Here is a 12190-nt window from a genome sequence, read left to right as displayed (position 1 = left end):
TTTCAAAATTAGGACTCTGCCTATGAAATAGTGAGCTGTGTTAAGGTCTGTTAACAAAGGTCGAATTCTCTCATGCATTGAGACACGGTCTTGAGTGTTTCACTGAACCCGCAGAACTGTGCTCCAGGAGCGCCTGATTCAGGAGGGCGGGGAGTCGGGAGGAGAAGCGGATTCTGCAGTTACAAGTCCTAATGCTTCTTCACGGGGGTCAGCTCCACTGGGACTGAGCCCCCACAGGCTCAGGGGCACCGGGGGCCTGGACTTCTGCCCCCAAAGTGCCCACAATCTTGGTGGGGAGATAGGACCCAGGTCCACAGAACTGGGAAAGGAAGATGTAATCACGGTGAGAGCAGGTGTCCAACAGAGTGGTCCAGCGGTGGTCCATGCGGAACCAAAGGAAGTAGGAGAAAGGAGAGACCAGGGGAGCTGGACACAGCAGGGGAGATGTCCTGGGGGAGATGGACGAACACAAAGAAAACCAAAGAAATCAGAGGAGATGGGCGAGCACGAGAGAGAATGAGGGGCCGGCCTGAAGGAAGGGTGAACGGCCACCGAGTGACGATCCTCCAACCCTGGGCTCTTTCTGTGGTCCTCTGCGTCACCCAGGAGCAACTCCATCGGACAGGCACCATCACCTGCTGCTGACGAGGGAGTCACCTCATCTATCAGCTCTGGAGCTGGGAGGGGAGAAGCCGTGAGAGTCATACTGACTGTCTGACTGCAAAGTTTCTGTTATTTCCCAAAGTGCTCACTCTGCTGAGGAAAAATGGCAGATGAGGTTGTGCACACCTCAGTGTGGGACTTTGGAGGGCAGAAAGAAGTCTGTTCATGTCATGGTTGGGGCGGGCACCTGGAAGGCTGGAAATGTACCAGTTGATGCCCTAAAGTGGAGCGCTACTCATCTGATTGGTCCAAGGAAGAAGTGGTTAAAATCAGGTTAAAATGATGTTCCCAGCCAGCACTTAGTGAGGGCTGCCTCGCTGCCACGCACTGCTCCAAGAGTGGTGCATGCTCACGACAACCCCGTGAGGAGGTTTCCATTGTTCACTGCACTTGACTGTTGGGGCAACTGAGGCACAGAGAGGTCAAGTCACTAGACCAGGGTGACTCAGCAGATAAGGTTCAGGGTGGAGACAAAAGGCAGTCTGGTGAGACTCAGGGCTCTGGAGGCTGTTAGGGAGGCTCGAACCTAGTTTAAAGGTCCTTCCTTCCTTCATTCATTCAGTGATTCATCAACCAGTATTGACTAAGCAGCTACCAAGTGTCAAACAATATGCCAGTTGTGGCGTCCTGAGGCCAAGAAAGATTCGCTGACCTCACGGAGCTGACAAACCAGCAAGAGCACAGCTAATACATTTGAGTGCTTACTTTATGCCAAGACCTGCCCTTTACATGTGCACCTTATTATTAACCCACCCCATCCCCCTTTTTCAGCTGAAAAAAACAGAGGCTCAAAGGGAAAATGTGACTTGCCAGGATTCCAGCCCAGGCCCCTCTGAAGTGAAAGCCCACCTTGACCGCAGCCCGTCTGCTCCACGCACTGTGCTCTCAGTGGCCTCTCTTTTCCCCTCCACCCACCCGTTGGCTCTGGAGCCCTGCTCACTCTAAGGCATGCCCCCTTCATTGTGCTCCTGTCCTTCCCACTTGCTGGCCCGGGGCCTCAGATTTGGGTTTGGGGACTGGGTACATAGAGAGGTCTCTTAGGTCCCCACCCTCTGTCTATCATGTGAGATGAGAGGAAGAAGCTTTCTGGTCCCCAAAAGGAGAGAATTACAGCCCCTTCCCCCTTGGATGCTGTCACTGCCTCTGAGGGGCCTGTGGGTACTCACTACTCACCCCTTATTCACAAACATTCTTTGAAGGTCTATTCTGTGCTGGCATTGTGCCTGGTACACAAATGCGACATGATTCCTGCCCTCAAGAAGCTTAATCTGTGTTTTAAAGCCTGCACTTTGGTGGAACAGATGGCTGGTCTGAAATTGAGTCAAAACCTGTCTGTGTGGCAAGGCAGGATCAAGGAGACACCATAATAACCCTTGTGCTTGCTTCAAGCTGTGTTTTTTCTGGCTGGTCCGCCCTTAGTCTCCTGAAGATTGACCGCTAGGATTTCAAGGCATTTAACAGGGGCACAGAGGCCAAGCCTGGGAGATGTCCCAGGGAATTGGGAAATTTAGCACGTGGACAAGGAGAGCGGCAGGCGACTTGAAAGATTTGAAAGCTCACAGCACTGCCAATACTGCTTCGGGCTGATGGAGCTGCCCCGGGCAGGAGCTGGAAGCAGGACTGCTAATGGCCGTGATAGTGAGGGAGTTCCCAGTGGAATGAAGAGGTGTTTTTGATGCCTGACAGTCTAGACCCAGTGTTTCTCCAGTTTAATCTCTGGTGACAACACAAAATTCTATGCAAAGTGGTCCTCTAAAGCCCCTGCCATTCCAGCGTGAGGGTGAGAGAGTGGCCCTGGGTCCCGGGAGAAGATGAAAGATGATACAGAAATGGGCCACTGTGGTTCTGGTCACTCGGTCCCCCACTTCTGTCTCCCGAGCTGACAGCCACAGCACCAGCCTGGCAGGCACGTACCTTCACATCTCAGCACGGCGCTGTTCCAGACCACGCTGCCCTCCTTCAGGATGCAGGTGATGGTCTCTGAGCCCTGAGTTCCGAGGAAGCCTTCATCACAGAGGAAGGAGATGGAGCTTCCCAGCTGGAGGCTGTCACCAAACCGTTTGCCATTTACTGGAACGCCAGGATCTGGGCACTCGTTGTGTCGGAAGGCTGTGTGGATGGGGGCCAAGGACGTGATTAGACAGAGCTGGTGTGAGTAGGACACCCAAAGAAAAATAAGCTTCATCATGATGGTCAAAACTAGACCTCCACCACTAGCCCAAGAAGCCGCCATGCTGGAGGGAGACCTGGACAGCCTAGAGCCAGGGACCAATGTGCCACATGGGGCATAAGGCTGGTGCTGGTTAAACCGGATCCGCCTTCCTGGACCCCTTATCCCGCTTCATTCTAAAGAACACTGAGAGGTCAGGAAGGGGGCTGTTCCTCATGTTAGCGCGTTTAAGTCACACAGTGATTCCATGAAGTAGATACTATTATCCCAGTTTACAAAGGGGGAAACTGAGGCTCAACATGGCTAAGAAGCAGATCTGTCTCCTCAACGTCAAATCCATTCCACGCTTCCCTAATTTCAGACAGTTGCGGGATCATTTACGTTGCAGGTGAGCTGGACTCTAACTCCTGTGACACCAACAGACACGGAGCATAATGAAATAGGTCCCCTGGAATGAACCCTCTCTGAAGCCGTTGGCTTCACTGCCTTCCTGCTTGTCAGGCTGCCGCGCGCTCTCCCAGGCAGCTGATAATGCAGTTGGGGGAGAGGAAGGAGTCAGAACACTTGCGTTTAGTGGGGCCTCGCCTCTTGTTCATTACATGGTTTCGGGCAACTTATGTAATCTCTGTTTCCTGACCTATAAAATGGAGATCAACTTCACTTGCGGGGTTGTTCTGGGATAGAAGTAAAATGAACGTTGACATGAATATGAAAGTGGAGAGTGTGTGGTACAGCACCTGACAGATGCCAAGGACTCCTTAAGGATGAGTTCCTACTCCATCTCCACCAAGCACATTCCTAGACTTCCCCCACCAGGGGTGCCACAGTTCTCGCCCTCAAGTCTCTGATGCCACATCCTATTGGCACCCCTGCTCTTTTAAGGATGGTAGCTTTCCAGGGGAGACCAGGCTTCAAGGCTGCCGGGGCATGTGCCCCTTTAAAGAACTCAATTTCCAAGCCTCTGAAATTCCCTAGTGATGGAAACACTTGCACGGAAGTGGCCCCAGAGGCTGAGGGATCTTGCTGGAGGTGAGAGGCCTGCAGGCCTGGTGATGCCTCCTATCAAAGTTGAGCTGTGGGAGCCTCTGACATGGAGATGATGGTGACGACCCCTTGCAGAGCCTCAACGGAGTCCCCAACACCCTTCCCTCTGAAATGCAAAGCCTAGGTCAGCCCACACTTCAGTCTCCTAACCTTTCTTCATTAGGAGCTAGGACCATGAGGTTGCCCTGACATTTGGAAATATGGGGTAGAAAGAAAAGTAGTTCTTGGGGCCCAGAAGTCCAGGCATTTGTCTATTCAAAACCCTATCAGTCTCTCACACACACACACACACACACACACACACACTTGTATGCATACAAAAGGAGTATGGAGCTATTTCCAACATCTGGGAGCAAAAGCTCTAAGTCAAGGATTTCAGAACTACCCAGTTCCACCTGTGCACCTTTTCAAGCCTCAGTTTCCTAATGTGTGAAAGGGACAGATCTTAGCTTAGAAGTTTTCGTTGTGGAGTCGGGAGTGGTGACTCAGAGTGTTCACACGGCGGGTGCTCAGCAAACAGGGGCCACGTCATCATTGTTCAAAACGCTCCACGGGGAAGGAGGCTTAGGGTCGCCCTAAGGAGCTCCAGGGGTGGAAATGGGATCACCGATCCTTGGCACAGGGACACAGACTTCAAGTCCTCGTGAGGGGGAGCCCTGAGCGCTCTCTAGCTCTGGAGAGAGCTATGGGGGGGGGGCGGGCTCCCCGGCCCCGGGCAGATTCAAGCCCAGCTGGATGACCGTCAGTTGGGATGTGACTGTGGAGCTTCATGTTCTGCGGGGGGACTACGCGAGTTCCCAACCACTTGTCCATGGTCTATTGTTTCACCAACCGCGTCAGAATCACCACAGAAGCCTGTGGAAAAAATGCAGATTCTGGGGCCTCATCCCCTTCGAGATTCTGATTCAGCAGGCCTAGGAGGGAGCCCAGATTTTAAAAAATTATTTCTGCTCATCCATCCAACTGTCTGTACAAACGCATAGAAAAATAGTGATGTCTGTTAAGTCTTCCCCAAATAGCGGCAAGAATCATTTCCGGGTGGAGGGATTTTGGGTGGTAGTTAGCGTTTCTTCTTTGACTTGGTTTTTGAGCATTCATGTGTCAGATGTGTATCATTTTTACAATGGTGGAGAAACTCGGAGAGAAATGCTGGGTAATAGCTCGGTCCTCAGGTCAGGCAGGCCGTCTTCCGCCTCTTCCTCCCGAGGACTCAGCGTGGGCTCCTCTGCTAGTAAGTCCTAGTAAGCGGGAACTTACTGGGGTTTGGTTTTCCTAGGAGACTGCGAGTATCTCTTTTTGCCCCAGGTCCCCATTGGTGTCCACACCTGTTTTGAACCTGCTTCTTGCTGCCCATAGATGAGGGAGGGGGCAAGCCCTGAAAAGGTCAACTGTTTCTAGCAAGTGTGGTGTCCTGAAGGACGTGTTGACTGAGCATCAGGGAAGGGCGTTATCTTGGGTGGTCTCTTGGCACCTGGAGTCCCCAGTGGCCCACCATTTGGACCCATTGTCTTCAGCTCACCTAGACCCCAGAGGCAGGCGGGAGAAGGAAGCAAGACTTCTATGGCAAGGGTGGGGGCAGTGGCTGAGAGATCACTTCTGTCAAAAAGCACCAGAGGGACCAGTTCTACATGTGCGCCAGTATGCGTGGGGCGGAGCTTGAACTGGGGATGTGCATTCCACAAGCAGCCTCTGGGAGAGGATCTGGTTAATTGCTCAGGCAGACCCAGCGGCAGCCCCATTTGATTATTCGCCATTGGCCAACTTCATGGGGTCTATAGCTTATGCAGACCAGATGAGCACTTCTTGCTACCTTTGCCAGCTTGCTATTTCCAGTCTCGAAGTTTCTGCCCCCATCTCTACCCTCCCTATGACCCCATGAGACACAGAATTGAAAATAATTCCAGCCAAGCTTCCGGTTGTTTCTAGAGAAGGGACCCAGGATTGAAATCGGAGGTGACAACTTTTGGCCTGTGGCCCTGAGAGGGGTGATGAGGAAATGCCCCTAGAGTTGGCTCTTATCAGCCCCAGCGCTAAACAGAAACACTGCTCCAGACCTCTGTTTCTGATTTGACGATGGGAATGGGAACCGGGCAAGAGAAGCATGAGCAACCCCACCAGCAATACCTGCAGTCAACAGTAAGTAGGCGTTCAAGGACTCGGGGGAGCACATCAGAGAGAAATCAGTGACTAATGAGAGGATGGCAGAGGCTCGCTCTCTCTTGGGTTCTTCCTGGTTCTAGCTGGGCCTTCTAGGAGGGGGAGCGTGGGAGGGAGAAATGAGGTCCCAGGCTCCTTTTACATTACATGTCACACCTATAGGAAATAAATGCTCAAAAGCCAGTGACTCCACAGAAAAGGGCACCCTGCCCAGCAGCCAGTGCTTTATGCTTTTTCTGGTCAAGCTGGAGCCCCGTGCCTGTCCATGGCACCCCCCGTAATGCCCTTGGAACCAGCTCACCCACACCAACTCTCCTCCACGGGAGCACCCTCAACCATCCTCAGAGGCTGACAGTCAGAGGGATGGCCAGCTGGGGACAGAGGAGGACTCACTGGTGAAGGTGATGTTGAAGCCTCTTTTCCCCGTGGAGTGGTCAGTCTGGAACTCGAGACGGGCCACGTGGCCACTGCTTGTGATGGAGGAGGGGAGCTGGTTTCCTGAGAAGGTGCCCAGGACGGGGGCCTCGGCAGTCGCCCCATCCTTGATGACCAGGAAGTCAAACTGAGGCTCCACGTCGATGTCATTGAAGGCCAGGTGGATGCGGCTCTCAGGCCGGGCCAGGATGAGCCAGACGCAGTGGAGGTGGTTGCCGTAGTCTTCTGGGTAGTTGGGTGACAGGACGACCCCAGAGGGGCTGGTGAAGTTGAAGAAGCAGGAAACTGAAAGAGAAGAGCAGTGGAGGTCAGTAGGTGCCCCCAGCATTCTGCTTGGGCCACTGAGGGCTGGCAGGGGGAGCATTTCCCTAGTGTAAAGAGCAATAGAAAGAAAGGTGACACAGTTGGGTTGGACTGACTGGGCTCCGAGCTCTAGGTGGCAGGCATGCTGGGTTCCATGCTGAGCATGGCGCAAGGAAAGGTCTCTCTGGCAACCTGCAGACATGCCAGAGTTGGTCTTCTCTTGGCTCCCTCTCCCCTCTTCAGTGTGCCCACCCCAGACAGCGCCTGCATGTTCTTAGTCCCTTGTGCTGGGGTAAAACCATCATTCAAGCTAAAGTGCAGTCAGAGCGCCCGGGACCTCTTAGCTGGTGGTGATCCCCCAGGTGGTAACCAGGGTGGAGACAGTCCAAGTCCATTTCTCTCCTTTGAACATTTTTGGTAGGGACATGACAGGTGTGCCTTGGGGATTCTGGCAACCTCAGAGCTACAGAGCTATGCTAAGGAGGTGCCGGGTAAGCACATTCTTTCAGAGACCAAAGCTTTGGAAGAAACTGGGGGAGAGAAGGGATAGTGCCTCACCTTGATGTCCCGCCCACCTCCTCTTCCACTTTACCCTAAGATCCACTCCTCTGAAAACCCTTATTGCAAACTCTTTTCATGCCGGTGACTAACAGACCTTGGACCAAGGTTGAACCAAGGAAAGTGCCATAAATGGAAAAACCAACAAGCAAACACTAAACCAAAATTAAAAAGGAAAAGAACAGAATGAAAAGAAAATAATTGCAACAAATAAGCCAAGGGCAAATATCAATATTGAATTAGAGCTTTTATCATGGTATAAGAACGTCGCCAAGATGAGCAAAGAGAATGCTCAGAGGATTCATGTGAGAGAAAATAGAATTAATATGAAAACACAGCCCATATTTCACTAGAAAAAAAATAAAGAAAAAATATACCACCCCAATTGTGGAGGCTTCATGGAAAGTCATGTGTATTTACTGCCTGTTGCAGAGTGAAGTTGATATAATCCTTTTGGAAGGGAGTATATGAATTCTTATCAATGGCCACAAAACTCTTCAAATATTCTTACTCAGTAATCTCTAGGAATTAATTCAAAAGAAAAAGAGCCACATGGACAAAGATGTTTATAGTGACATAATTTTATTACAGAGGAAAAATGTGAACAACCTATGTGTCAGCCCAATAATGTGGCGTAAGTGATAGCCTTAATGTGATACGGCTTGACTGCAATCATTAAAGTGATAAATATGACCCTGCAGAAAGAAGAATGTTAAACATAACTTTAAGTAAAACAGTAGATCATAAAATTATATGTATACTTTTGATTATAGCTATTAAATATTTATTTATTTACGGATAAAGAAAAGGACATGAGCCCCCCAATTAAAATTGTATTAGAGTAATAGGTTTCTGGGTGATGTTTTTTCAAAATGAAAACAATATTTAATTTTTCTGACTGCAAAAATGATATAAGCCCATTCTAAACATTTTTTAATATGGACAAACATTTAAATCCCTTTATAACATTTATATTGATGTTGGTTGTTAATAATACTGAAACTGAAGCAAGTATAACATTTGGCTTGTTAATTATAATGAAGCTAAGGTGAAAAATAATAATAAAATCATGTTTGCAAAAGAAAATAACACACAAAACAAAGGAATTGGGGATTCCTCATGCTGAGTTTCTCCTTCCTCTCCCTGACTCCACATATCTTCCCCTTTCGTGCATTTGGTTTTTCTTTCCAATCTGCTACTCAAAGCCCTTCCAACAAATTCAGCAAAGTGAACCTGGTCCCTAAGACACATTCAGTCTTATTCCTGTAATCTCTTTATTTTATAAGTATAGGAAGAGTTTGAGCCAAAGGGAGAGAAGGGCATGAAAAAGCTTTTAGGGAACCCAAGCTATAGCTAATAGTAATTATTATTATATGTTATGGGGGATTTACTGAGTGCAGGCACTGTTCTAAGCACTTTAATCAATTACTCAATTTAACTGTCACAATAACACTAAGAGGTAGGTTATTAACCCCATTTAAAGATGAAGACACTGAGGCTCACAGAGGTTAAGTAACTTGCCAGGGTCACGTGGCCAGTAAATGGTAGCAGCAAGTTCAAATCTATGCAAATCAATGCAAATTCAAGCCCATCCAACTCCAGGGGCCAAGCTCTTAGCCACCCCTCAACACCATCTCCCACTATTAGGACAGAACTGCCCACCGGGCCTAAGTCTAACAGTGGAGTCCTTGAGGGTGTTCTTAGAATCTGCCGAAGATCTACTTGTTGACCCCAACCATTACATCAGCACTGAGCTGGGGGCTCTAGGCTGGACGTGGATGCCCCCACACAGCCATCCTGTCTCCAGCTTTGTGGTAGTCCCGCTGGCAGCATAATGCGAATAAAGAGGAATCCTAAGCCAACAAAGCCAAAGGCCTTTCAGAAGGGGAAAAACCACAATAGCCTGTCAACAAGAATATCACCAAGGTGGACTGAAGACAAAGACAAGCACTACGATCACAGAGAGGAGATCATCAGGGCACTGTAAGCGTGTGAACAAATGGATTTGCTGCTGAGGAGAATGTGATTAACATTATCCAAGTGCCCACCCTGGCTCCCTCACTCTATCACTTTACACTTTTTTCTCTATACCCTTTTTAAGGGGTTGCCATGTTGTAAAGCTCCAGAGGCAGCATTTTGAGCAGCTATAATAGTAGCTCTAACTATCACTGTCTAAAATTACCTTGTTCGCTTATTGTTATGGGGGGTCCCTCCCTCTCCCCAACACATACACATATACTCCATGAGAGCAGAAATTTTGTCTGTTCAATCTCCTGAATCCCAAATGGCTCCCACGGTGCCTGGCACATTGTTGGTGCTCAATCAATATCTGATGAATGAGTCAATGAGCATTTAATGGCTGATACTATCTGAAAAGATGGCAACATGAATATGTGTGCCTTACATTCCCATCCTGGTCGAAGCCCCAATCAACAGAATTGACCAAAGTCTGAAGAAATAGGTGGATACCAGCATCCGCTCTGGAAACTAGGGAAAAATACTGTGCCATGGTCCTCAATGCATTTCTCTTAGATACAGTATGGATCTGTCCCTAAATAATTTACAGTAGAAAAGAGTATGACCCAGCCAAGGTGCTAAAAAGCAAAGACAACAGAAACCACTCCCAATATCAAAGACCTCAAAAAATATATTATTCACATAAAATTCATTAAAAAATTACTTGAAGATGTTTTCTACCCAACCAAGAGAAGAATCCAAATGAAGAGCTCGACTATGGGAAAGTTATGGTTAACAAAGAATAAAAAAAAGGCTGGCAACAAGCAAATAAACCAACTAGTAAAGAATCTAAATAATTGCTATAAACATAGTTATAAAACAGAATGGCAGTATAACAAATATCCCTTGGAAGAGAAGATACGAGCTATCACGCTTGCCCAAACCCCAGGGTAAAATACTGCAGATTATACTGATATAATGAGTAAAGTTGGAGCAAGGAGCTATGCTAATTTCTTCGTCTTGCAAGAAATTCTGTTATATAGTTTCTGTGGTTAATTAGAGAAATATAGGTTAGAGCATGTTTTTAAAGATGTTAAGTGTAATTAGTAATAGACTATAAAGTAGCTTATCTTCAAAATTACCAAAGGGGAAAAACCAAAGCAGTGAATTTAGCAAAAAAATAGAATTCAAAGGAAACAACAAGAAAGCATAAAGATGGGAAATGTAAAGTAAGATGCTAAAAAAAAAGACAAAGTATCACTTGTTACGATAAGTGTATAAGAGTATACGGTCTAATCTCTCCTAGTAAAATATAACCCTCATTTTGGGACAAGAAACATGCCTTAAACAAAGTGACTCAGAATAGTCAAAAATGAAGGAATGGGCCAATATAGCTCAGACTTCACGTTGGGAGAGTGTTAAAATTTACCAACGCCCAGGCCCCAAAGATTCCTTTTTATTTGGTGGAGTAGGCCCAGAACATCACAGGTTCTATGCTCCCCAGGTGATCCTAACGTGCAGCCAGGGTTTGAGAACTGGTGGAGGCAAATGCGAACCATGAAGAAAGGAGTTTTAATGTTAATTTCAAACCCTTGGATGTTATAATATCACCCCAGACTCTTGGATGATTCTTTTTTAGCCCAAGAGTCCTCTGGACAGCTACCGGGAGACATTTCTTCTTGCATCTGGAAAGCGATGGAGCTGATAAACTGCCACTAACAGAACAAGAACGTGGCCCTACAAAGTTCAGTCTTCCACTCCAAGACATATCTCATTCTTGTTGCGACAAGGGCAGGAAAAGGCAAGGTGTACTGTCCTACAAAGGTCTAATCATTCTTGGTCTGGAAAATTATGTTTGCATGTTACACTGGAACATTTCTGTTAGAGAATAGAGTTTGAGTCTCAGCATCCCCAATGAGGACAACAAAAGTGTCATGATTGGATCTCATCACTATCAATCACCGGGTTACAAGGGAGAGAGATGAGGTACCTTCCCTCTCTTTAAAGGTAGTTACTGTTGTGCTCATGGATCTTGACCTTAGATAAATCTTTGAATCAGACAGCTCTCAGATAGTTCAGACTTTTGAAAAATAATAAAGGTGGACAACTCATCAACAAGTGGATGCATAATTACTGCACATAATATTGGAGTATTATTTAACATGACCATGAATAGAAAATAAAAGAGGCTTGATGAAAAACCCTCTTTTACTGTCTTTTATTTTGGTGTTGTTACTGCTAGGTTCACTGCTTTCAAAACGATAATTCAATTACTAGGGGCCTGACAAAGCAAAACAAAATTCAAAGATGATATTTAAAAAATAGATGAGGCACACATTCCAAAATGAAGATAGGAGAGTTATGATACTTTATGCCCCAAAGCACTGAAACAGACAAAATAAACTATTTTAAAAAAAATACTAGAGTTGGGGCTGGCCCCTTGGCATAGTAGTTAAGTTCGGCAAGCTCTGCTTCAGCAGCCTGGATGTGGACATACACCACTCATCAAGCCATGCTGTGGTGGCAACCCACATACAAAATAGAGGAAGACAGGCACAGATGTTAGCTCAGAGCCAATCTTTGTCAAGCAGAAAAAAGGGGAAGATTGGCAACAGATGTTAGATCAGAGCAAATCTTCCTACCAAAAAAAGGGGAAAAAATACAAGAATTGGAGAAAAATATACCAATCTGAAGTCAAAAGTAAATAAAGAAAAAGATCTGTAAAATACTATGAGTGTGTATGTGTTATATGAAATTCTGTAACCTTCAAATGAGGAACACTACCTTTTTCACAAGTGCCCATGGAATCTTACAGAAATGAACTTTCTATGGGACAAAAAGAAAATCTCCATAAATTCCTCCACAAAATGAAAATTGTTGGGACACGTTTTCTGTTCACAGTGC

At 47.1% G+C, this 12190-nt stretch overlaps 1 protein-coding gene across 4 annotated transcripts in view; it reads right to left on the bottom strand.

Moving 5' to 3' along the window:
- The window catches only part of CSMD2 (CUB and Sushi multiple domains 2), a 592849-nt gene that overhangs the window by 218395 nt on the left and 362264 nt on the right, over positions 1-12190 (bottom strand). For all 4 annotated transcript variants that reach the window (XM_070594988.1, XM_070594992.1, XM_070595001.1 and 1 more), the window contains 2 exons: positions 6428-6754; positions 2578-2772 (listed from right to left, as the gene is read on the bottom strand). In XM_070594988.1, coding sequence (XP_070451089.1) covers positions 2578-2772; positions 6428-6754 — 522 coding nt within the window. The remainder of the gene's footprint in view (positions 1-2577; positions 2773-6427; positions 6755-12190) is intronic.

Source organism: Equus przewalskii, chromosome 2, assembly GCF_037783145.1.
Source record: "Equus przewalskii isolate Varuska chromosome 2, EquPr2, whole genome shotgun sequence".
Classification (NCBI taxonomy): Eukaryota; Metazoa; Chordata; class Mammalia; order Perissodactyla; family Equidae; genus Equus; species Equus przewalskii.
Note: the sequence above shows the minus strand (reverse complement) of the source record. Positions and strands in the feature narration are given on the sequence as shown.